This window comes from Chanodichthys erythropterus, chromosome 20 (assembly GCF_024489055.1).
Source record: "Chanodichthys erythropterus isolate Z2021 chromosome 20, ASM2448905v1, whole genome shotgun sequence".
Classification (NCBI taxonomy): domain Eukaryota; kingdom Metazoa; phylum Chordata; class Actinopteri; order Cypriniformes; family Xenocyprididae; genus Chanodichthys; species Chanodichthys erythropterus.
In genome coordinates this window covers 37,264,847-37,291,242 of record NC_090240.1, presented here as the reverse complement: position 1 = coordinate 37,291,242, position 26,396 = coordinate 37,264,847, and the positions used below count along the sequence as shown (strand labels likewise).

At 36.1% G+C, this 26,396-nt stretch overlaps 4 protein-coding genes across 5 annotated transcripts in view; all 4 read left to right on the top strand.

The window, feature by feature from the left end:
• eno3 (enolase 3, (beta, muscle)) lies at positions 1 to 6,809 on the top strand. Its single transcript, XM_067371151.1, has 12 exons — positions 1 to 81; positions 1,720 to 1,805; positions 2,269 to 2,364; positions 2,452 to 2,510; positions 3,992 to 4,061; positions 4,149 to 4,282; positions 4,366 to 4,588; positions 4,661 to 4,858; positions 4,943 to 5,144; positions 6,309 to 6,417; positions 6,529 to 6,587; positions 6,671 to 6,809. The coding sequence occupies exons 2-12, from the start codon at positions 1,721 to 1,723 to the stop codon at positions 6,735 to 6,737; spliced, it is 1,302 nt and encodes a 433-aa protein (XP_067227252.1). The 5' UTR covers positions 1 to 81; position 1,720; the 3' UTR covers positions 6,738 to 6,809.
• Positions 6,810 to 9,242: 2,433 nt separating this feature from the next.
• Positions 9,243 to 12,155, top strand: nppcl2 (natriuretic peptide C-like 2). Its single transcript, XM_067370374.1, has 2 exons — positions 9,243 to 9,368; positions 11,904 to 12,155. Exons 1-2 carry the CDS (start codon positions 9,243 to 9,245, stop codon positions 12,153 to 12,155), a joined length of 378 nt encoding a protein of 125 aa, XP_067226475.1.
• A 5,139-nt stretch (positions 12,156 to 17,294) lies between these two features.
• On the top strand, positions 17,295 to 21,987 carry zgc:85858 (uncharacterized protein LOC405879 homolog). 2 transcript variants are annotated; one of them, XM_067371846.1, is made up of 4 exons: positions 17,295 to 17,487; positions 19,698 to 19,773; positions 21,298 to 21,334; positions 21,939 to 21,987. In XM_067371846.1, the coding sequence occupies exons 1-4, from the start codon at positions 17,404 to 17,406 to the stop codon at positions 21,970 to 21,972; spliced, it is 231 nt and encodes a 76-aa protein (XP_067227947.1). In that variant the 5' UTR covers positions 17,295 to 17,403; the 3' UTR covers positions 21,973 to 21,987. The 2 variants fall into 2 exon arrangements, with proteins under 2 accessions (XP_067227947.1, XP_067227948.1); XM_067371847.1 differs by lacking the exon at positions 21,939 to 21,987 and having other exon boundaries at positions 21,298 to 21,930.
• Positions 21,988 to 22,354: 367 nt separating this feature from the next.
• The window catches only part of camta2 (calmodulin binding transcription activator 2), a 34,242-nt gene continuing 30,200 nt past the window's right edge, over positions 22,355 to 26,396 (top strand). The window contains exon 1 of the mRNA XM_067372421.1: positions 22,355 to 22,408. The gene's annotated coding sequence lies outside the window, so the exon portion shown is untranslated. The remainder of the gene's footprint in view (positions 22,409 to 26,396) is intronic.

The window sequence follows — 26,396 nt, the reverse complement described above, 5'->3', positions numbered from 1 at the left end:
ATAAATTGCGCTGCGGCTGAAGGAGCGCGCACTCACACCCTGTCAAACGCCGAGACTGACACCGACCCGGTTCGCCCTCAGGTAAACACGCAAAACCGCACGTATTTCAGGCAAACTGTGTTTTTATGTGAGTTTTGCTGAGAGTTTGTTTCGCGGTATCAAACGGGCGAGGGCGCGAGATCTGCTGAAGTGCGTTGAAGTCTATAATGTGGAACTGCTGCTTCCTGATTTGAGCAGCTGATCTGAGATCAGCGAACTCTCGCTGGCTGCCTGTCGGTACTTAGCACGTCTTCTGATCTGGGATCTGCATTTAATTTAATATAAAACTACACCGTCAGAGAGCTGGATGAGTGAATAAGTTTGCTGTTAGGAGATATATTGTGTTCTGTGGAAACAGAAGATGAATGCAGAGTTTGTCAAACTGCAGCAGATTTAAAATCGTCAAACTTTCTTAAGTAAACCGAATGACCTTCACGCTTCCGGTGGCACCATCACCGATTGTTGAATTTTAGTCACTTTTTATTTTGGCAGACCGCGCGATGTAACATAACTATGCACAATGATCAAATATTTTATTAACTAAAAAAAAAAAAAGTTAAACTCGGGGTAAAGTCCGCTCAGAGTACCTCATTATTGCGTCATAAGGGGGTTATTTAATAACTGATTGTTACGTCAATGTGCACGCGCCTATAGACTGCAGTATTGGATTTATAGGATCACGTGCCGCACGTTCGTGGGCAGCTCCGCGCGCTCGATAAGATGCTGTGATGTGATTGGTGATTTGTGCTCTGTCCATCTCGCAGACAAACTGACAGAAAGCTTGAAAATGTCAGAGAATACCGATATTGTCATAGAAATTAAAGTTTAAACGTATAAATATCGATTTTTAAAAAATAAAAGATTGGTACCTGAGATATAAATCGAAACATTGTGAACCCTACTTTTTTTTTTTTCCTCACAATTCTGACTTTTTTTTTTTATTTTCGCAATTGAGTTTCTTTTGAGAAAAAATACGAGTTATAAAGTACGAGTTAAGAGAAAAAGAGTGAGAAAGACTATTTTTTTATTATTTTTTTTCCATAGTCCATCTGCATGTCAAATTATATTTGCATTGTTTACATATTTTCTACCGCAAAACTGCTTTTTTTTTTTTTTTTTTTTTTTTTATACCAATAATGTGCATTGAATTTAAACTGAGGAGATCTGGTGTAGATTAATTGAGTTGATTTAAATCAAATCTACTGTGTGTGTGTGTGTGTGTGTGTGTGTGTGTTGCTCTTACAGTGGAATACATTGTCATTGCTCAAATGCAAAGGTCAGAGTGTTGTGCACAAAGGTCAGGGTTCGGGAGGGCTTTGTAAAGGTCATATAGAGTTGTCGAGACACACAAACACACACACATTCTCCTGTGGTCTTTTCTGTCTTCTGCTGTAGCTGCTCTATTAATAGAGGCGAAACCTCAGACTGTACATATATCAGACAGCTGAAGTGTGTGTGTGTACAGTATTTTAAGGTTTGTGCAGATGACTTAACTCGTTTCTGCCGGATATAATGTTTTTTATTTATAAAAATGGTGCAAAAGATTCTCTCACACACCTTTTTTGAAAAGCTTTGGAGGGTTAATATCTCTCTCTCTCTCTCTCTCTCTCTCTCTCTCTCTCTCTCTCTCTCTCTCTCTCTCTCTCTCTCTCTCTCTCTCTCTCTCTCTCTCTCTCTCAGGATGTCCATCAGTAAGATTCACGCTCGTGAAATCCTCGACTCTAGAGGAAATCCCACTGTTGAAGTAGATCTTTACACAAATAAAGGTACAAACAGTGTTATTTTACTATTATGGTTTCATTATTTTAAATCTGTATTTTCATTTGAAGTTTTAGTAATTGTTTTTGTCACTTTTTTTTTTGTCACAATAGTAAAAAAAGGATCTTTTTTTAATTTTAGTTTATTAAACTAAAAGACTAAATCAGTTAGTTTTTCAGTTAATGTTGTTATTTCAAGTAACGAAGGTGTTTTTTTTCATGGGTTTCGGTTTTAGGGTAGGTTTACATGACAATGATGTACTAAGAACTGAAAAGTTTGCCTAAAATGCCTAAAAACGCTGTATTCTGCTGCCAGGCCAGTAGATGGCGATGTCACTTCATAAAGAAACATTACGCACATGTGCATGATGTCATCGTTTTCACAATTTCACAAAATTTTTCAAAAGTTTGCATTTTTAGGCCGCCAAAATGCCACTGTCATGTAAATTAATGAAAGGTCTTGCGGTTTCAGGTCGTTTCCGGGCGGCTGTTCCCAGCGGCGCTTCCACTGGAGTTCATGAGGCTCTGGAGCTCCGAGATGGAGACAAAACCCGTTACCTGGGCAAAGGTACATCTGACACACACGCGCGCACACACACACTTCATTCATTACACGCAAAGACCGGTCATCTGTGTGTGTGTGTGTGTGTTTAAGGTACCCAGAAGGCCGTGGACCATGTGAACAAGGAGATCGCTCCCAAACTGATTGAGAAGGTGAGATCATGGATTGCCTTTTTCCTCTCACATATTTTCGTAATAATAATTTGAAAGCTCACTTTAAATTCATCCTTTGAAATCAGGCGTTTCGTTACAGTGGAAACGCTACTTTAAGACCTTTTAGCGGCTCAATGTTTGTGATATCAGCTTCAAACATGGCTTGGTTAGACAGATGGCTTTGATTTTATAGTAATTTTAGCATCCAAATTATTTTGTGAAAATATGTATTTTAAATTCAGAAATCATTCTGATATGATGATTTATTATCAATTTTGGAAACAGTTGTGCTGCTTAATATTTTATAACCTGTGACACGTTTTCAGGATTCTTTGAATAAAAAGTAAATAAAAATATCAGCATTTATTTAAAATAGAAATCTTTTGTAACAACATGCACTACTGTTCAAAAGTTTGGGGTCAGTAATTTCTTTTTTTTTTTTCTTTTTTTTTTAAAGAAATTAATATTTTTATTCAGCACGGATGTGTTAAAATGATAAAAAGTGATAGTAAAGATTTATATTGTTATAAAAGATTTATATTTTGAATAAATGCTGTTCTTTTGAACCTTTTATTTGTCAATGAATCCTGAAAATAGTATCACAGGTTCCAAAAAATATATATATTAAGCAACACGACATTATACATTGATAATAAATCATCATATTAGAATCATTTCTGAAGGATCATGTGACACTTAAGACTGGAGTAATGATGCTGAAAATCACAGAAATTATATTTTGAAGTATATTAAAGTAGAAAAACATTTGTAATAACAATTGTAGTAATATTTCACAATATTATTGTTGTTGTTCTGTATTTATTATGAAATGCAGCTTTAATGAGCATAACAGACTTTGTTCAAAAACATTAAAAATAGTAATGTTTCCAAACTTTTGACTGGTAGTGTACGTTCATGGCTATTATTAATAATACTTAATAGTAGACCTTTTAACTTCATAGTATTTATGTAAAAATATTAAAATATGTAATCATTTTTATAATTAAACTGCTGAAATGCTTCATAAACCTGATATAGTCATATTTATTTGATTTATCCCATCATAAATATCAAAATGGATCACTTCCGCCATCTACTGGCCATTATATTCATAACATGATTTTGACCTGACAAGTCAAATATTTTCTTTTTCACAAGATGGCCAAAATGCATGATGAAATTCTCTTATTTTCTTTGTTTCAGCTTATAAAAATATAGAGATTTTTACTGTAATGAAGCTAAAAGTTTTCATATTTGCTTGTACAAATGAAGATTGTACACATTTACAGACCTAAAATCCCAAAAGAAGTGTAAGATTTCATTTGTTACTACTTCAGAGAAATTAATTTTATTTTTATTTTTAAAAAAAAAGCCACATTCTTACTGTTCCTGGTCAAAATTACCCTTTTTTCCCCCCAATAAATCGGATAAATAGTCAAATTTATTTGATTCATCCCATCATCCTTGTGTCTCTAAAACAGAAGTTCAGCGTTGTTGACCAGGAGAAAATTGACAAGTTCATGCTGGAACTTGATGGAACCGAGAACAAATGTAAGTCACACACACACACACACACACACACACACACACTTTAAATCTTTTCATTAACTTTTCTGTCGCACTTTATCTCTACCACAGCTAAGTTTGGTGCTAACGCTATCCTGGGTGTGAGTCTGGCCGTGTGTAAGGCCGGCGCCGCTGAGAAGGGAGTCCCGCTGTACCGCCACATCGCCGACCTCGCCGGAAACAAAGACGTGATCCTCCCCGTACCCGTACGTGTGCCGGCCGGCCGCCGCTCCCGTGTCTGTCGTCCGTCTCTGCTCTCATCCCTCTCCTCTCCTTTCTTCATCTTCAGGCGTTTAACGTCATCAACGGAGGCTCTCACGCCGGCAACAAACTGGCCATGCAGGAGTTCATGATCCTTCCCGTGGGCGCCAAGAACTTCCACGAGGCCATGAGGATCGGTGCCGAGGTTTACCACAACCTGAAGAACGTCATCAAAGCCAAATACGGCAAAGACGCCACCAATGTAGGAGACGAGGGCGGTTTCGCACCCAACATCCTCGAGAACAACGAGGGTATGAGTTGTCTGATGTCGCTGTATATAAAACAATGTTTAAACGTTCTCTGATCAAGATTGATTTCTGTAGCTCTTGAGCTGTTGAAGTCTGCCATCGAGAAGGCCGGCTATCCTGATAAGATCATCATCGGCATGGATGTTGCAGCATCTGAGTTCTTCAAGAGTGGAAAATATGATCTGGACTTCAAGTCACCTGACGACCCCAAGCGCCACATCACTGGAGAGCAGCTGGGAGATCTGTACAAGAGCTTCATTAAGAACTACCCAGGTACACACACACACACTGACACACACACCTGGTTTGTGCACAAACAGGCCCGTTTATGTGCATCTGGTCTGGGTTTTTCCACAGTCCAGTCCATTGAGGATCCGTTTGACCAGGATGACTGGGAGAACTGGAGCAAGTTTACGGGATCTGTTGATATCCAGGTGGTGGGAGATGATCTGACTGTGACGAACCCCAAACGCATCCAGCAGGCATGTGAGAAGAAGGCCTGCAACTGCCTCCTGCTTAAAGTCAACCAGATCGGCTCTGTCACCGAGTCCATCCAGGCGTGAGTATATGGCACAGCCTCCTCGCAGAGCTGCACCGCAGGGCCCATTATGGCCTCCTCGCAGAGCTGCACCGCAGGGCCCATTTGGCCTCCTCGCAGAGCTGCACCACAGGGCAAAATTCATCAATTATAAAACTAATTTGATTCAGTTCCGTATTGATTCAATTCAGTTGAATAATGGTGTCAATGTTGCAAAATTAATCAATTATGAAAAATTCAATTAACTTTCTGCTGTAAATCAGTTCTACAGAATTCAATGGGGTCATTATTCAGCTCAATTTAGTTCAATGTTGATTCAATTCAGTTCAGTAACCATCTGAAACTAATTCAATTTAGAATTAATTCAGTGTCAATGTTGCAAAATTCATCAATTATGAAGAGAAATTCAATTTATTTTCTGTAAATCAGTTCAACAGAATTCAAGTGTCGTCATTCAGATCAATTCAGTTCAATAACCATTTGCTTCAAAATTCATTAAACAAATCTGATTCAGTGCAGTTTAATAAGTGTTAATGTTCCAAAATTCATCAATTATGAAAGGAATTCAACTCCGTTCAGTGTTGCTTCAATTCAATAATAGTCAGTTACAAAATTCATCAATTATGAAAGGAATTCATTTTCTGCTGTAAATCAGTTCTACAGAATTCAATAGTGTCATTATTGAGCTCAATTTAGTTCAATGTTGATTCAATTCAGTTCAATAACCATCTGCTCCAAAATTCATCAGTTATGAAACGAATTCAATTCAGTTGTTGGTTTGATTCAGTTCAGTAAGTCTTAATGATGCAAAATTCATCATTAAACGAATGATTCAGTTCAATGTTAATTAAATTCAGTTTAATAAGTGTCAATGTTGCAAAATTCATCAATTATGAAAGAAATTCAACTGCTGAATTCAAACGAAATTCAAATGCTGTTTCTGCTGTAAATCAGTTCTACAGAATTCAATAGTGTCATTATTCAGCTCAATTCAGTTCAATAATAGTGTTAAGGTTGCAAAATTCAGTTTCTGCTGTAAAGCAGTTATAATAAGCTCATTTTAGTTTAATGTTGATTCAGTTCAATCAGTGCTCAACAGTGTCAGTGTTGCAAGTTTCATCAATAATGAAACAAACTCAATTCAGCAGATCAGTTTTACAGCTATAAATCTGTCTGTGTCTGTAGTTGTAAACTGGCTCAGTCTAACGGTTGGGGTGTGATGGTGAGCCATCGCTCCGGCGAGACCGAGGACACCTTCATCGCTGACCTGGTGGTCGGTCTCTGCACAGGACAGGTACACGATACGCATCACACAACAAAGCACGGTCACCTCACTGCCAAAACTATGTTCAGTGCAGCTTAATGAGTTGTTCTGCCACACTAACACATCTTCACCTGTGATCAGATCAAGACCGGCGCCCCCTGCAGATCGGAGCGTTTGGCAAAGTACAACCAGCTGATGAGGTCAGCGATCATACGCTTCACAAATCAGGTTAAAGGACAATATGTGTGTGCCAAACCCTCATCTGTCTGTCTGTGTTCAACAGGATCGAGGAAGAGCTCGGTGACAAGGCCAAGTTTGCGGGAAAAGACTTCCGCCACCCCAAACTCTAAACCATCCAAGTTCCTCCATCACAAATGTACTTTTTTGAAATGAGAAGTAAATAAAAAAAAAAAAGTGGAAGAAATGAGTTTTTGTGTCTGTTTATTTTGTGCACAATCAAATCTCGGTAGTTTTTTCCCCCTGTACATCATTAATATTATTTATTTTAATATTATTTTTTTGAGTCCAACATCCAATCAACAACCGATGCACAGAACCAAAACCCTCCCTACGTTTTTCTTGTCTCAAAACAGAAGATCTGTAGTTACCATATCGAGAATGAATGAATGATTTTCATCTCTCCTTTTAAACTGGGACTTTTCCGCTGCTGACGTCAGAGCTGAAGGAACGGGAGGTTTTGGGTCTCGGTGTGAGTGTTGCTGGGCGACGATCATCAGGCCGAAAGCGTTTCAGCGCGACATCTAAAAAACAAACCCGTTTGTTTGTGTGTGTGTCATATTAGCATGTGTGAGTATGATGTAGTGTCTAAGGGTCAGAGGTCGGGCTGCCGTTGGCAGGCGGTTACACTGAGAGAGTCACACTTTCACACACTCTTCCGTGTTTTTGAGTCTCAAACTTTTTCACACACTACGGTCAAGTGAATTTAGGGGAAAACGAGCTTCATTGTTAGAAAAATATCTTAAAATATAGAATTTATAAAAAATAAGCTTGGTACAATTAACACTTTGTTTTTGAAATGCATCTCTTCTGCTCACGAAGGCTGTATTTATTTTATTAATCAAAAATATTTTTACAATTTAAAGTGTTTTCTATGTGAATATATAGTAAAGTGTAATTTATATCCAGTGATCAAAGCTGAATTTTCAGCATCATTACTCCAGTCTTCAGTGTCACATGATCCTTCAGAAAACATTCTAATATGCTGATTTGATGCTCAATAATTATCGGTGCTCACTATTAATAATGGTTATAATTATTATAAATTTTGAAGACTGGTTTTTAATGTGTCCGGTTTCTTTGCTGAATCTAAAGTTCAAAAGATGTTTTGTAACATTATAAATGTCAAATATTTAAAAAAAAAAATATTTAGAAAATGGCTTTAAAAAATAATTAAATTATTATAATTAGATAATTATCTTTCAAATAATTGCAGAACAAATGTATATTATATATATATATATATATATATATATATATATATATATATATATATAATGTATATATATTAAATATATGTTAAAATAAACAAGTAATTAAAAAAATGTAAGTGATTTTTTTTTTTATATTATAATTATTATGTTTTTAATGTCTCAGTTTTTTTGATGAATATAAAGTTCAAAAGAACATTTATTTAAAATAGAAATCTTTTGTAACATTATAAATGTCTATAAATATTTTTGAAAAATTATATTTAAATATTTAAAAAAAACAATACATTTAAAATTATTGATAGTATGTGTATAATTGCAGAATAGATGTATTATTTAAAAAAATAGTAATATATTTAATGGTAATATATTAAATGTATTAAAAAATAAATTAATTAAAAATATGATTAATAGTGATATATATATATATTTTTAATAATTGCAGGAAAAAAAAGTATTTAAAAAAAAATTAATGGTAATGTATCACGGTTTCCAACTGTTTTTAACATTGATAATAATCAGAAATGTTTCTTGAGCAGCAAATCATCATATTAGAATGATTTCTGAAGGATCATGTGACACTGAAGACTGGAGTAATGATGCTGAAAATTCAGCTTTGATCACAGGAATAAATTATATTTTACTATATATTTACATAGAAAACAGATATTTTAAATTGGAAAAATATTTCACAATTTTTACTGTATTTTTTTATCAAATAAACAGCCTTGACGAACACTAATTCCCATCAATTGTCCGTTAGTGAATATAAAGTATGTACATCAGTCTGTCGGGCCGTACGGAGGTTGAAAGGCCCGTGACCCGTGGTCATTGCTAGGGAAACTCTCATCTGACGTGGAACTATTGTGTCTGCGCTCTCACAGGAGGAAATAGTTCCTGAGCGCCGCCCGTTTCCAGGGGGAACTTTTATGGGGGGCGGAACCTGAAAGGGTCAGAGGTCGCATCAGTCTGTTACTGTGAAGAATGATGAGCTATAAAGAGGCGGACGATTAAATGTGACACAAAGCACAAAAATGTGAGCGTGCGTTTGTGACGTTACAGACCTCTGGAGTGAAGCGCATCGTGTTCGTCGAAGCCTTACAATCATCACCAAGGCTTTCTGAACTTAAGAGTTGGTGTGTATCAGCTGGAGAAATGAGGATCTGCGCTCAGTATGGAGGCCGTGATGAGTCGTGACGTCTGTGGAGGGCCGGAGGGGCGGGGCGTCGCTCACGGCAACAGTTAGCTATGCGCGACATCACGGCGATGTTCTTTAAAAGGCCTGTTGTGCACCTGCTCGGGCAGAGACCCGTCCTGAAGACGTACAGGACAGAACTGAACGCCACGATAACGTGATCGAAAACACTGGACAGATATTTACTTTACGACTCTACTTGTTTAACAAGGATGGCTTTTTCATCTCCTCTAAACTTTACTTCCTCTCTTCTTCCTGCTCTCCTCATGCTCCTCATCATCATCACCGTAACAATGCAGGTAGAGGGACGGCCGTCGCCACGCAAATCAGACGCTCAGGTGAGGATTTCACATCTGACTCGACCAATTGTGTGAGTTTGGGGGCGGGACTAGCTGGCTGACTGACAGATCAGTGTTTGGGAAACCTGTTTGGTAACAGACAGCGCTTGTGAGATTCTGTTCGGGACATGTTGTATACTGCTTAGTACTTTTTAAAAATAGCAATATTTCACGATAATCATTAGTGCACTAAATTGTTGTCACATGACCTCTTTTGTTGCATGTTTAATAAAGCGCAACAGTCGGTTCTGAACAGTGTTTTCCTGCGGAAGTGGACTACTTTACACTGTTGGTGTGGGTTGTTTTTCATGTCCGCGGGTTGAAGCGACCCGAAATAACATGATATTTAGCCCCTGGAATTTGAATTTTACCAGAGGATCCCCGCCAAAAATGCGGATTCCCAAAAATTCGTGATTGGGTTAGTTTTGTGTGAAAACCTGGCAACCCTGGTTCTAAACTAAAAATCCTGTTCGTTTTCTCTCATTTGGAAATGATTTTTAATGAAAACTTATAGACCGTTAAAGTCAGCCCTACTGTGAGCTTGTTAATCGATTTGCTGTAGTTGAAGTCTGATCTCATTATTTAACTTATTTTTTTACAATAATTCCTGATGGAAAAACTACACTAAAACTATTTTGAGAACTTAATTGAAATAAGTGTTAAATGTATTGTTTGTATAATTAATAATTTAATCTTTAATCTGATTATATAATTTGAATTGCATCTCAAAGTTATGAACAAACGCTCATATTAAGACATAACAAAAATTATTTATACATATTGTTCATGGAACGTTTTTCCTTTGTAGTGTAGTATACTACTACTAGTTTCATTATGTTCGTTCAAAATTAATGTTCCCATAATGTTTGTTGAATAAAAAAATATTGAATGTTCCCTAAACGTTTTTAAAACGTAAAAAAAAAAAACATTTTGAACATTGAAAGAACATTCAAAAATCTAATTTTCATAACTTAATGGGAACGCTAACGCAGAATGTTCTTTTGTTAGCAAGGCTAAAGCCGTTAAATTTCAAGTCTTTTTGTCGGGTTTTCAAATCAAAGTTTAATGTTGTGATTCTCCTCTGGTTCGCGGGTTATGTAAGGATGTTATCCACGTGGATTATCTCGTTTATACCTTGGCAATTTGGCAGCATTGATAATTTAAACGGTTATTGATGTTTGCAGCGTAATATTTGACCGGAAGGGTAAAAATGACGGTTATTTTCGTCACTTACGGCTCGTTAGATCTTCCCGCTTTAATCAGACACAGAGAAAAAGTGCGGTAAGATTACATTTACTGAATAAATGATAAAGGCTAATTTATTTGAATTCATAATCGAGAGAGAAAGAATGAAGAGCGTGTGCGAATTACCTGTCAGTTCAGCATTAAACGGTTTTATTGGACACCTTCCAGCCAACCAGAATCGAGTATTCAGACAGACCATAGCCTAACAAGATCTCATGGGAAAATTAATGGGAAAAAATACGGAAGCAACGCCGCTGACAAAATTGTTCAAAACCCGTTGCTCTCTATTTGAAAGATTTGCATCTGTCATCAGAAATATAAAAGATTATTTATTTTAATCTTCTCTTTTTTTTCTTTTTTTGTTGTGTACAAACGGAGGGTCAAGTCGAGCGCATTGCATTGTGGAGTCGTACACTAGAAAAATCTTTATCAATAAAAATATATATGGCATAAATAGTACAAGAAGTATTGCTGTAAGTGTTTATATTCGGACTATTTTAGACTGGTCAGGTCAGGGTTGCCAGGTTTTCACAACAAAACCAGCCCAATTGCTCCTCAAAACTAGGGGGGGGGGGGGGGTCCCACATAAAAATCACTTTCTGGGGGGTAAAATTCACGTTTTTAGCAGGGCTCCCCTGGTAAAATCGCATTCCAGGGGCTAAATAACATATTATTTTGGGTCGATTCAACCTGAGGACATGAAAAACAACCCGCGGCAAGTAGCGCAATTCCGCAGGAAAACCGCGGGCTTGGCAACAGTTGTCAGGGTGCCATCGCTGCGGAGCAGCACAGTACCTGCGCAACTCATCATAGACATAAACAGAGAGAAGTAGTTCTGGCTACAATATTCTTCCACATGTGCAGTTTTGTCACATTTTGGCCGTTCATTTACTCGACAACAGCATTTTATGAGCTTGAAAATGCACTGTATTCCATTTATCATCTCTGTGTAAACTAAACAAATGCAAATTTGTGAAAGGGTGACGTGTATTGCGTGTTTAGTCAGGCGCATAGTGTTTCTTTAAAAAGTGACATCGCCATCTACTGGCCTGGCAGCAGAATACAGCGTTTTTAGTTGTTTTCACGGATCCATGTTTTGATAATGTTGTAATCTGTACATGAAAAGTGCAAAGGAAAAACTTTTCCAGTTTTAGTACATCATTGTTGTGTATACGTACTGTAAATATATGATAGAAATAGAGTAGTATTGCACACTGTAGTATTTGAGTCATCCAGTTATTCCAGCATACAGAAAGTTGACAAACTATAAACATTATAAACTGTGTGCAGGTTCTGCAGGATTTGTTTGGGCTGAAGATCGGCTCTCTTCTATTGGCTCATCCAGAGGTCATCGAGGGGTCAGCAGACGCAGCCCCTCCCCTCTCAAACGGGCTGCAGTCGCCCCGCCCACCGTCACGTGTGTTTCTGGACTTCATGAGCCGTCACAGGAAGCTGCAGGGGCGGAGCCGGAAGGGCATTGCGCGGGGGTGTTTCGGGATGAAGGTGGACCGGATCGGGGTCATCAGCGGTCTGGGATGCTGACGCACGCAGGTACACATAAAATAATTAAAAGATGTTTGATCTAAAAAAACACAAAGCATATTTGTGATATGAATATTTCAGTTTAAGCGATATTAAAGGATTAGTTCACTTTCAAAAAAAAAATTCCTGATAATTTACTCACCCCCCCATGTCATCCAAGATGTCCTTCTTTCATCAGTAGAAAAGAAATAAAGGTTTTTGATGAAAAAATTCCAGGATTATTCTCCATATAGTGGACTTCAATGGAGCCCAAACGGCTGAAGGTCAAAATTACAGTTTCAGTGCAGCTTCAAAGAGCTTTAAACGATACCAAACGAGGAATAAGGGTCTTATCTAGAGAAACCATCACTCATTTTCTAAAAAAAATGTAAAAATTATACATGTTTTAACCATAAATGCTCATCTTGAACTAGCTCTCTTCTTCTTCTCTATTAGAATTCCAGCAGTGTAGACGCTGCTAAGTGTATTACTGCCCTCCACAGGTCAAAGTTTGAACTAAATTGACACATTCAATATGCTAGTGCAAGTATATAACAGTTAGTTCAAACTATGAACTGTGGAGGGCAGTAAATTATCAGATTTTTTTTTTTGAAAGTGGACTAATCCTTTATCAATCATATGACACAGAATTAAACCTGTTTATCATTTGTATGCAAGTAATTGTTTTGACTCATTTTCTGCATGTGTGTTTGTATGCAGGTGAGCGTGAGGATCACAAGTTCGTCATACAGACCCTAACCTGCAAACATTACTGAATCCTTCTGTTCTGATGTTTTAGCATCTGCTGGATTATTTTCAGTCCAAACGGCTGTAATATGACCATCCGCAACAACAAAACTCACAGTTTTGGCCTTTTACACAGAACTCTGACATATTTGTCGTTTTAAGATTCTGAGGTCTTCTCAGCTGTGTGTGTGAGAGTGTGTGTTTGTGTGAGTGTGTGACCTCTGGCTGATTGTCCAGTCAGTTTTGTTTACCTTGTTTACCATGTTTGACGTGACAGAGCTTCTGTTCAGACATTTTATGAGTGGGAACTTGTTCTCAATATTTAACACAAGTTTAAACTTGTTTGTGCGATGTCCATAAATGTTATTTAACATCTAAATTAAAGGTGTTGTTGATTTTGAACCAGACTGAAAGCATGTGTCACTCAACAATGAAACTGCACAGATAAAACAATTAAATTTACAGCATTTTAATGCAAGAGCAAGAAAGAGGGAACTTTGCAAAGACTTGAGGAACTGATAAATCAAAAATATATTTTCTAAGTATCAGCTCTGTACAGGCAACTAAATATTAAACTGTGGTTTTAACACCGTATAGATGCAGAAAGAGAAAGCATTTTCAGCATCTAGACCTATTGTTTGTATTTTAATTCAAAGCATGAAAACGAGCTCATGCAACTTGCAACATTTGACATGAGACAGGATATCAAACTTGGCTGAAAGAATACGAAAGGAAATGGCACCACATAAAAAGAAAGTTGTTAAAATTGCACCTTTAAAGCTACATCAGCTTATCGCTGGGGCTGTACCCTTAAAAGGACATCTTTTTTACTCCTAAAATACATATTAGCTTCATTTTAGGAGTAAATAAGGTGCAAAGATGTCCTTTTAAAGGATTAGTTCACTTTCAAATTAAAATTTCCTGATCATTTACTCACCCCCAAATAGAGAGAAAGAAGAAGAGAGCTAAGATGAGCATTTATGGTTAAAATTTTTATTTTTTTTAAGAAAACGAATGACGGTTTCTCTAGATAAGACCCTTATTTCTCGTCTGGGATCATGTAGAGCTTTTTGAAGCTGCACTGAATCTGTAATTTGGACCTTCAACTGTTTGGGCTCCCTTGAAGTCCACTATATGGAGAAAAATCCTGGAATGTTTTCATCAAAAACCTTCATTTCTTTTCAACTGAAGACAGAAAGACATGAACATCTTGGATGACATGGAGGTGAGGAAATTATGAGGACAATTTTAATTTGAAAGTGAACTAATCCTTTAAGGGTACTGAAAGAACATACAATGGATTGATAAAATAATGTTTTAAAGGATTAATCAGAAAAATAACCATAAAAGAATAATCAAAATATTCATAAGCATAGTATTTTTAAAAAATATATACACCAATAAATAACTGTCAAAGTGCGTATGAAACACAGTATATATTTTACTTTAACACTTTATTTTATATACACACAAACACATTTTTCTATTTATTTATTTATCGGTCTTTGTCAGGTGACGTCACACTCGTGAAAACCGAAGTGCATTATGGGTGTCGCCGCCATTTCTGAGGTATCCAAACAATCTCTGTATCAGTGCAGAGTTGTTTCTTCTTTGGCTACTTTTCATTGTAAAAATGGCACACTTTTGTTGTGTGAAAAGCTGCAATAAAATGTCCCACGATAGAAAATGTCAAAAACTTTACTACGAGATTAGATTTAGTCGGTTTCCTACTTGAAAAAAGGCTGTACGGAGAGTATTTAGAGGCAATAACAGAGGCGCTGGATCGCACGGGTTGCCGCGGTGAGACGCAAAACATCACTTTCGTCAAGATATCTCCATTCATGTATGTTTGCTTTCTACATTTCACAAAGGTAAGTTAGAGGTTTCTGTTTTCTAAAGCAGAAAACGTTATAGCAACGCATTTTTTTGGATTGTATGTGCTATGAAACAAGTCAATTTAAACTGAATCCCTTTACTTGAATATGTCTACATTTTTTTTCTTAATTTTGCTACAGCATTTTTATACTTAAGGTACGACATTTTTGCTCTGTATCCATATACTGATTCTAATTTTCTGACTACTTTTTACAGCTGTGGTCTGTGGACCTTTTCATTTCATTGCAGATCAGCCTGCTTAAAGATTATGGAGACTGACCCCAACTGGACACCTTCCTCCCTACATTAAGGCCACATCAGCATTAAACACAGGCTGTGTCTCAATCAGCTCCCTAGTTCATTAGTTAGGGCACTGATCAGGACTGTCTCAGTCACAAAATTTGTATACACAATATACTGATTCAAGAGCTCAGAGCTGATTGAGATGCACACACAGACACTAAGTAAGGAAAAACAATCCACTCAGCTACTTGGGTAAAGTTGGTTTTATATTTGCACATTCAGACTTCTGATAAATTCAGACTTTCCAATAAATATGCAATAAATTAATGTTTGCGAATTTTAAGCAGCGACATGATATTGACAACCAACGATTGTCAACTTATAACATTTTTCACAGTCGATCAAAATAGGCAAGTATTGTTTAATGGCATATTTACTTGTGAATGTCCACTGAATGTCCAGTGTAGTGTGATTAACAAGGCTATTGAATACGGATGTGCGAATATAAAACCAACTTTACACAAGTCAGTCAGCTAACACTATGGTCCATCAGGCTGGAGAGAGTGATCATCTTCACACTGAGAAGATGCAGGAGGCTGGAGGAGATGGTGATCTGCATGTGCAGAAGTAAACCGACTTGATATGTACAGGATGTCTGATGTTTGTTTTGGAGATGATGATGTTAATGTACTATACAGGTCTGCCAAACCTGGGAACCTTTATGGCGTTATTCCAATTTTTTTTTTTTTTGTGCCTCTGATTCCAGACGCAACAAATACAAATTTCAAATGCTTCTGTGAACCTTAATATACCTCAGATTTGATCTGCCTGCACAACACTTCTCATGTTTCCCCTGAGACGGTATACAGAACAGTATACAGAACATTCAATGAAACTGTCATATCTATGCAAACCTGAAGCTTTCAGCTGTATGGGCAGACAGAGATGATTTGCACAGAAATATGTCTCCTGTGTTTAAATACAGAGTAGCAGAGATTATTGACTGTTTTTAGATTTTCACAGAGAAACCATCCAATCAGCGCATGTTTGAATCTTTTGTAGAATTGTAGTGTAAAAATGTGCTGATGCTTTATCCAGTCTTGCATGAACAATAAAGCATGTATAATTAAATTTTTCAGGGTGATTTGTAGATTTAGGTTATATGCACTTATAGTATTAACAGTATTACACAATCTGTAAATCAGATATTTAACTTGCATGACATACCTTTGTTTTTATTATTATTAAGGCCTTTGGACAAAAAAAAAAAAGAAAAAAAAAAAAAAGACTCATAATGTCATTGACCCAGACAGCACAGAGGTAGATGGAGGACAATAATTTACAAATTATTTTGGCTCTAAAAGGTATACTATATCAGAATGTACTATAATAAAATACACTATTAAATTCTACATACATCTCTGATGATGCCTTGTTTATTGGAACAATGTTTATTGTGGTATACATTGGTTTATGTACTTAATGCAATAAAGAAAAAAAATGCATGAAAAAAAGGGTAGTATTAGTTCATAATTCTTCCTGATAACACTAAACCATCCTTAATCATGCACTTGTTATATAGTTAACACGACATCATCATCATTATCGTTACTATACTGTGTTATTGCAGTCCTTCCTTCAGAACATAAATAAATCCTGCACCCATTAGTGAAATATCTGTGGGCTTCGAGGGATTTATAGTTTTTAAATTGTTCACTATGCGTTTATGCCATAAACAAGACAGTTAACAATATTTAAGTATGATGATTTAGGTAGCAATGCGGGGTCAGTAGCACTCCAACTTACTGCAGTCAGTTCGTACTGATCTATGTTATGAATGGATGAAAATTTCTCCAAATAACGGTCCCTGGCATCTTTGGTGAGTTTATCGCGATATGAAATTTTAACTTAGTTCTTGTGCTTCTTCATATTTGCGAGTTATTTGCTTGTTATCTCAACTCGTGTAATCTCTTTCATTCTCACAGTCAGCAGGGATACCACAAATATGGCGCCGCGGTGACGTCACACACAACAAAATCACGTGTCTGACAAAGACCGATTGATATGTACTAACAACACTTTTAGATAAATAACATACGAGGATGTACATTGAAACAATCGAAATAAATAAATAAATGTAAAACAGGGGGTAAAACAAGTTTTAGTTTTCAAATATATTTTTAAAGGATATCTTTCAAATAAAATCGTATAAAAAAGTCAGTGAGGAAAAACGGTCGAGTGATGTGACGTAAGAAGGAGGCGGGTCCTGCGCTGGGTCACGTGATACCGCTGCTTTGCAGCTCGAGCGACTAGAACTGAACCGAATCACCGGGCAAATTCGCTCCGTTTACCGGCCCAGCGCGATCTTTCGCCTCCCCTGACGCGTTCCAGCAGCGGCAGCATCATGTCGGCGGTGCAGCGGATGAAAGTAGCAAACGAAAAGCACAGCAAGACGATTACTCAGAGAGGACACGTGCAGAAAACCACGGTACGCGCGCTCCCGCGACACAACACACGCGAACACATAAATACACAATATCTGAATATACACACTACGCGTATTTACGCTCATAATATCAACACAAATAAACGAGCACATTACACGCTCACATAAAATACACAATCACAATGTCTTTTGCTATTGGTAGCATATTTTCTGAAATAGATCAGAATTATGGGGTTAGATTTGTGTCAAAAACAGTGTCGACTGCTTCGTGCAATTCATTTGCATATGTATACTGTTACTGCTGTTGTTTTCATTTGTGTCGTCCTCCCTGTCGTTCGCTCAGCTCAGTCTTATGCTTATTTTATGTTATTGTTTTCTTTTTTTAAATAGTTTTCTAAAACAATCAGAAGCATTTACTGTATAAATTAGAATGGATAGTTATTAGGTCTCATCTGTACGCGTTGTTATTATATTCAGAGTTTTAGAATAATGTTCAATTTACATTTTGGCAGTGTTTTATTTGTACATTTGATTATTTAATTTCTGTATTAGGCTTTTAGCTGAATGTGGTGTCAGAATTACTTTAAAAGCTTTTTATTATTATTATTTTTTTTACTGTTTTATTTGTTCTATTGTTTGTATTGTATTACCGACGTTACTTTTTTCAATAAAATCCTCAATTTCTTGAGGACCTTTTATTGCTTGCATTTGTTTGCCTGGTATATTGCTGTGGAATATAATCACTTTTGCGATGCATCTTAATGCTGATGTGAATGATTATGCATCGATGCATAAAATCAACATAATAAATTTAAAAAAAAAATGTAATTAAATATGCCTATCATAAATATTAATGTACTGTTTTATTGTAAATAATGTACTGTTATTATAGGCTATTTTAATAAATGTTGTATGTCCTTTGTATACATAACAATTTATAATTAAAACACTAAAGACTATGCAGTGACTATTTTTTACATTTGATCATGTAATTTCTTGAATAGATGTCAAATTAAAAAAATTACTAAAAAACTATTAATTTAATTTGTTTCTTATATTTGTTCTACTGTTTGTTGTTTGCATATTTGTTCTTATTTTTAATAACATTAAGAATTATATTGGGATTATTTATATAATTATTTTTAGGGATGCATCGATGTATCGTCAAATAATCGGTACGGGCAATTAAAGCAATTATTTTTACTATTGGCCATCGGTTTGTGCTTTGTTACTTCCGATAAGAAACAAAGACTTTCAAATTTCTGTCAGTTTAATCACAAAATTCAAACAATAAATGGCTCTTTAAGTTTAAGCGGCAGTGCAGAGTGCTAGTCGTTTTCTTCCACTTTAATAAAAGTTACAGCACAAAAAAAAACCAAGCATGAACATCAGAAGGTATTTTGAAAGAAACAACTTAGCGTAATGTGTTTTACATAATTTACATTAATTCCCATAATTGATCATTGCGAAATATTAGTAAATCATAGTAGATAGCGTATCTTAAGAGCAAGTGATCTCGAACAAGTTCAAACACAACATAAGGCAATGCGTAAATCATGGAGTGACACTGACATGCTTGGCTAAAGATATAGGACTTCCGGGATCCGATCCGAATACGTAACTACAGCACGCTCGTTTCATTTTTCCTCATGTCATCTGCACGTTTTGTGCATGAGCACACGCACCTCAACACTATGAACTGTAATGATGATCTTGCTTAATAGACAATCGATCAGTTTTATTGATTTAAACTTATTGACAATTTAATTGATTGTCAATTAATTGTCGCCAGCATCCCTAGTCTCATGTAATCGCTCAATCTGTGTTTCAACCGTGGAAAGATGTTAATAAAACTGCTTGAAATCAATGTCACTTAACATCACATTTACCTCATTAAAGTTATCCAGTGTTCACAGTTCGTTTGTAAGCTATAAATAAACATTAGAGATGAGCTTATTTACTGTTAATGATGTATGTATGTTTGAATAAATTTGTCATGAAAACACTGGTTTATGAGAAGTAGCTTATGTACATTTCAGTTTTTATTGTGTGATTATTTTATCTAAAAATAAATAGCTGTTGAATATAATAATTTGGGCTCTTTTGTTAATTTTAACCTCTAATATTATAGTAATGTACCAAATGAGAGGATCCCTATATAGTTCACAGCATTATTTGTGAGAGATGTTTTCTTGTGATGTGATTGGATGTGTTTGAGCAGGAGATGTGATGAATGTGTGTTTGTCCTGCAGCGCGTGGTGAGCGAGGAGAAGTCTCCGGTGGGTCCGTGGCTCCTCGCGCTCTTCGTGTTCGTGGTCTGTGGCTCAGGTGAGATGAGGAAACAGTTCAACGTTTATTACATCAGTTACATAATGTGCCAAGTCATAATCACACTGAATCACATCAGTATTTGTTGAGAATCGATCTATGGTTTGTTCATCCCATCTATCGTTCTATCTGCATCATTTTATTGTTCTATCTATCATTGTCTATCGTCGTATCTATTGTGTCTTATCACTTCTATCGTTGTATCCGTCGTTGTATTGATCACTTTTATCACATCTATCACATCTATCGTTGTGTCTGTCGTTGTCTGTTGTCTTATTTATCACATCTATCGTATCTATTGTTGTGTATTTCACATCTGTCGTTGTATTTATCATTGTATCTGTCACATCTATTGTTGTATCTATTGTTTTATCTATCGTTGTATCCGTTGTTGTATCTATCACTTCTATTGTATTGATCACTTTTATCGCATCTATCATTGTGTCTGTCGTTGTCTGTTGTCTCATCTATCACATCTATCATATCTATTGTTGTGTATATCACATGTATTGTTGTTTCTGTCACATCTATTGTTGTATCTATTGTTTTATCTATCATATCTATTGTTGTGTCTGTCTATCTATAAAACTATCTATCCATGAATCTATTAACATATCTATCACTCTAACTATATATCAGATGTCATTCTGTGGTTTTTTCAGCACCTTATATCATATGTATAGCATTCTGTATAACCTATTTTCTTCAACATGGCGTAAAAACTTAAACAAACAAACATCTTCAACTTATTTTCTTATTTATTTTTTAATTCTTTTTAGAAACAGGCTTGAATATACATTAACTAGCATGAGTTACAGGCCAACATAAACAAAAACTATCAAGAGACATAAAAAATCATGCAAACAATATGCAAATTAAATATATAAAGGAAAAAATTAATTTAAAAATAATAATAAAAGACAACACACACTAAGAATACTTCATAAAATTTTGATAAAATAATATTAATACTTGAATCCAACCAAGTGTTCAGAAGCTTTAATTGCTCCAATGGTCCTTGTTCGATTTACAGATCATTTTGTACACAGCAGTTTGTGTCAACAGTGAACTGTCGTGGCAAACATTATACTGGTCTGTTCTTTCCTCACCAACTTTGAATATGATCCATTTATCGCAGATCTCGCTGATGTTTCAGTCCAAAATGTCCACCTGCATGAATAATGTCATGGTGTTTATTTACATCGAGGCTGATCTGTGTGTGATTATTCAGGATATTTACATGCTGTACATAAAGAGACTGTTGTTTCACAGATCTTGGATGTAAATCTTATGGCTTTCAGCAGCTAAAAATTATTTTACTGTTAAGATTGAATCATTAGTGTCCTTGTATACTACATACAGTTCATTAATAAACAATCTAGTATTGAAGAGTCACTAAAACAGAATTGAGTCAAAATATGTAATATCCTTTTTTTTCAATCATGCAACTAATAAAATATGATGTTTTGGGCAGAATGTGCAGTTTGCATTGCTCTTTAATATGCATCCCTCTTTCACTTTCAGCCATCTTCCAGATCATCCAGAGCATCAGGCAGGGAATGTAAGCGCCGTCTGAAGCCGCTCGCACTGATCTTCCATGGAGTTGTTTTCTTCTTCGGTTTATCTGTTAGTTGTTTACAGCTGATCTCAGTTATGTATGTGTGTGTTTGTTGTGAGAATTGTTTGTGTTCAACGGTTGGACCGTCTCAAGCATGTCAGGGTTGAATGTTTTGGAAAGTTTTATGATGCGTGTCGTGTGATTGGCTGATTTTTAGTTTCATTGTTCGTTTCCCACTGATTCGTCTCATTTTCAAGTAAACAATCGCTACGTTTCCATCCAGAGTTGCGAATTTAGCTTGTGCGCAAAATTGGAATATCGCATAAAACATTTGCGAATAAAGCAGCGTTTCCTTCCCATGTGTTCGAGAGAACGAAATCAACAGTTCCTGTGAAACTTGGCACAAAATATCAGTAATAAAAATGGAAGTTGCTGCAATCAGGCTCATTTTTCCTTTTTTTAATTTTTTTTTCTTATGCGATATCCCAAAATGTGTGATGGAAACAGCTATTTATGAGAATTTGTATGAACTCAGAGAAATGGCCTTGTGTAAATTCAGACTAGCCATATAAATCTGTACCTCCGTTTCTCTTCCTCCCTCTTACAGGAAACTGATGCTGTGTAATAATGATTTTGTATAAATAAAAGATATTTTCTCTATTGGCACTGTTTTACTTTTTTTTTTTTTTTAATAAATAAATAAATACTGTGGTTTTCTTTAAAGTAGAAACTATATAATTCTAAAAGTAAATGATTCTGACTAAAGCACAAGTATATTTCACTTTCTACGCATACGCAAGAGTCCGCGTACAGTGCGCGTGACGCGAATTTCGCGAAAGTAATTTCTGAGGTAAAATCTTTAGTGAACAGGAAATTAAAGTTAATCTATATTTCTTATTGAATATGTTAATTTTTTTTTTTAAAGAAAAGTTCTGACCTCGTAACTGTTATTAAATGGATAAACAAATGTTTATCTGTCCGTCCATCGCTGTCTATGCGCGCACTCAGGTCCAGCGGGCACACGCCTAGGTGACGTCAGTGGTGTGAAGAAGATGGCGGCGCTCGTGAAGGCGGAAGGTAAGTGGCGGAATCCGTTGCTTTTGTTGTTAACCGTTGCTGTCAGCGCGCGAACAGCCGTCTATCAGAACCCGTCCGCACGGTTCGGTTCGGTCCCGGTGCGTGTGTGTGTTTCAGTTATTCCTGAATTAGTGTATCGTGTGTGTGTTTTTATCCCGTTTATCAGTGTGTTTGTATGTATGTGTGTGTCAGTCCGGGGCCTTGGGGTTTGTTATATTTATTTATGTTTATGAATAAAATCATTAAACTCATTCAGATAGTTTCGTTCGGTCCGGTCTGCGTCGTCCGGTCTGTCTGTGTGTATATATAGTGTGTGATTGTGTTATTATGGGCGTGTGTGTGCTGCGTTTATGGCTCTCACAAAAGTACCATGGTATTACCATGTTTTTGTACACGGTCAGGTTTTTCCTTATGAATACCATGGTGAATATGGTAATCGTTCAGTAGTATGGTCTGATACCATAGTACTGCCACTGTTAGTGTGAATCAGACACAGTATCATGTAAACACATTAACAGAACACTGGCTAATTAAAAATATTGATCATTAACACATGCTGCTTAAAAGATCATTAATGTAGATGGCAATATTTTGAAATGTCATGAAACTTTAAATTATATTATTATATGTATTCAGACTTATTAGCATTAAATATTTACAAACTTTTATGTTAGATGCGATTAATCGCAATTAATCAATTTGACAACATTTTTATATATTTATATATATATATATATATATATATATATATATATATATATATATATACACACACACACACTATGCTGTCTACATATCAGCATTAACGTTATATTGAAAGGAACTATGTTTGAAAATTGTCATAAATGTTAGATCATGTCTGATAGAAATATTTACATTTGACTTTTTTGTTTGTTAATCGATTGGAGGCGGAGCTATGCTGAATCTAGAGTGCTGATTGGATGGAAATGTTTGTGTTATTGTTTGAGGAATCCTGATATTCACTGATCTTTGTGATCAAGTTTGTGAAGCTGATTTTCCAATGCTATCTCATGAGTCACGACCAATTCGTTTATGAGGTGGTTAATTCGTACGACATCACTTGTACAAATTTGTACATTTTGTCCAGTGATGGGTAGGTTTAGGGGCAGGGTTAGGGTTAGGTCATTTGTACAAATTCATACGAATTTGTCAACTTGTAAAATACGTACAATTTAGCAAAAAACGTACTAATTGAGACGTCAGTAATCGATTGGAGGCGGGGCTATGCTGAATCTAGAGTGCTGATTGGAGGGAAATGTTTGTGTTATTGTTTGAGGAATGCTGATATTCTTTGTGATCAAGTTTGTGAAACTGATATTCCAACGCTATCTCACGACCTATTCGTATGTGTTTTACGCGGTGGTCAATTCATACGACATCACTTGTACGAATTCATACAATTTGTCTAAACCCCAGTGATGGGTAGGTTTAGGGGCGGGGTTAGGTCATTCGTATAAATTCATATATAAAATACGTACAATTTAGCTAAAAAATTACTAATTGAGACGTCAATAATCGATCGGAGGCGGGGCTGTGCTGAATCTAGAGTGCTGATTGGAGGGAAATGTTTGTGTTATTGTTTGAGAAATTCTGATATTCACTGATCTTTGTGATCAAGTTTGTGAAACTGATATTCCAACACTATCACAGACCAATTCGTATGTGTTTTACGCGGTGGTTAATTCGTACGACATCACTTGTACAAATTCATACGATTTGTCTAAACCCCAGTGACGGGGTGGAGTTTAGGTAAGGTCATTCGTACAAATTCATATGTACAATTTAGCAAAAAATGCACTAATTTGTATGATTAAGGTCATACGAATTAGCCACCTTGTAAAATACGTACGAATTGCTGTGAGATGGGGTTGAATATTGTGGCTTATAAAATTTGAAAAAATTTATTGAAAAAAAAGAAGCCTGCAGTGGAACATTGATTTTTGTATTAAAGGGTTAGTTCACCCAAAAATAAATTATCCATTTAATGCATTATTGTTTGCAAATGATAAAGCAAGTATTTTTTTTTGTAAATAAAGGTGAAGTGTATGATTATCTTGTATCCCATAATGTCTACAATTACACCACTGTTAGGTTAATTCGTTTCAGCTAAACATGCACCGATGCCTGTCAATCCAAATGAAAGTTCTGCCTGTTTCTACCTGATAGATAATAACATTTTAGGCCTAGAGCTTGGAATAACTAGTAAAATGTGTATTATTCATTATAAGCTTATTTTAATGCTTGTTTTGTCTTATTTTAAATCATTTTAAGTCATCTTGCAGCTTAAGTCGATCATAGAGAATCTACAATCTGCTTTTTAGGAAATGCAACAAACGCTGATCAATGACAGACTCTGAAAGCATTTAAGGAACGTATTACTTTGTTATTTTATTGGGTGACGCCTGTGCCACAGATATTACACACTTCTTTTTTGTGGTTGTGGCACATAAAATCTGTAAAATATTTGTTGTTGTTTTTGCTTTATTAAGACCTTAATCATTAAGGTATATTTGACTAAGAATATACATTTTATTTACAATATACATATGATTTAATCATTGCTCATGAAGTGTGCATGGTTTATTCTCTGATAGGCTAAAGTTTAATGTTTTATGTTGAAATTTGAACAGTAATGTGAATATTTTCTAACACAGCCTGAGCCCGAGCCAAATGTTTTTAGGTATATTTGGCTATAACTCTAAATGTTATGCTTTATTTATCTAATCAGATCATCTTTTGTCATCAAATGAGAAGCATTCAGATATCAGGACACGTTATACAAGAGCACATGAATATTTCTGTGTGTGTGTGTGATCGACTGTATCGCACAGACGCTTCAGTGTGTTTGGATCAGAACCGCTCGCATCTCAAACCATTAAACCAGCAGCAGCGCAACTGAATTCACACGGAGGAAATACATCAATATTATATAAAAGAAGTGTGTGTGTGTGTGTAAAAACTGTGAGAATATATTTGATCACCTACTGCTGTGGTTACTAGGCAACAAAGACGAAAGATCCGGAGAGAGAGAGAGAGAGAGACAGACTTTCTATATAAATTCATCAACATTCTTGTTTTGTTATTTATTTTAATCCTAATTTTGTCTGGTGGCTTTTATTTTATTTTTATATAGTTTATGATACTTGTAGTCTGTTTTGGTACTGCAAGTCCTGTATTTGCTTGGCAATGTTGTAAATGCTGACAATCATGACAATAAAATTGTGATTGTAGATAGATAGACGGATATAGACAGACAGATAGATAGACAAAGGGATAGATTGACAGAAGGATGCATAGACAGACGGATAGATGGACAGACAGACGGATAGACAGATAGATAGACAGATGGATAGATGGACAGATAGACAGACGGATAGATGGACAGACAGACGGATAGACAGACAGACAGACGGATAGACAGACAGACGGATAGACAGACCGATAGACAGAAAGACAGATGGATAGACAGATAGACAGACAGATGGATAGATAGATAGATAGATAGATAGATAGATAGACAGACAGACAGATGGATAGATAGACAGACAGACAGATAGACAGAAGGATAGACAGACAGACAGACGGATAGATAGACAGACGGATAGATAGACAGACAGAAAGACAGATGGATAGACAGAAAGACAGATAGATAGACAGACAGACAGACAGACAGATGGATAGACAGACAGACAGACAGATGGATAGACAGACAGACAGACAGATGGATAGACAGACAGACAGACAGATGGATAGACAGACAGACAGACAGATGGATAGACAGACAGACGGACAGACAGATAAATAGACAGACAGAAAGACAGATGGATAGACAGACAGACGGACAGACGGATAAATAGACAGACAGAAAGACAGATGGATAGACAGAAAGACAGATAGATAGACAGACAGACAGACAGACAGACAGATGGATAGACAGACAGACAGACAGATGGATAGACAGACAGAA

What these genes read in the sequence shown, in the direction of transcription:
- eno3 (XM_067371151.1), top strand. Translation starts at nt 1,721, where the DNA reads ATGTCCATCAGTAAGATTCACGCTCGTGAAATCCTCGACTCTAGAGGA. An exon ending in TGATGGAACCGAGAACAAAT is followed by an intron (nt 4,062 to 4,148) that starts GTAAGTCACACA and finishes TCTCTACCACAG; the next exon opens with CTAAGTTTGGTGCTAACGCT. An exon ending in TCGGTCTCTGCACAGGACAG is followed by an intron (nt 6,418 to 6,528) that starts GTACACGATACG and finishes ACCTGTGATCAG; the next exon opens with ATCAAGACCGGCGCCCCCTG.
- nppcl2 (XM_067370374.1), top strand. Translation starts at nt 9,243, where the DNA reads ATGGCTTTTTCATCTCCTCTAAACTTTACTTCCTCTCTTCTTCCTGCT. An exon ending in CACGCAAATCAGACGCTCAG is followed by an intron (nt 9,369 to 11,903) that starts GTGAGGATTTCA and finishes AACTGTGTGCAG; the next exon opens with GTTCTGCAGGATTTGTTTGG.
- zgc:85858 (XM_067371846.1), top strand. Translation starts at nt 17,404, where the DNA reads ATGTCGGCGGTGCAGCGGATGAAAGTAGCAAACGAAAAGCACAGCAAG. An exon ending in GTTCGTGGTCTGTGGCTCAG is followed by an intron (nt 19,774 to 21,297) that starts GTGAGATGAGGA and finishes TTTCACTTTCAG; the next exon opens with CCATCTTCCAGATCATCCAG. An exon ending in CAGAGCATCAGGCAGGGAAT is followed by an intron (nt 21,335 to 21,938) that starts GTAAGCGCCGTC and finishes TCCCTCTTACAG; the next exon opens with GAAACTGATGCTGTGTAATA.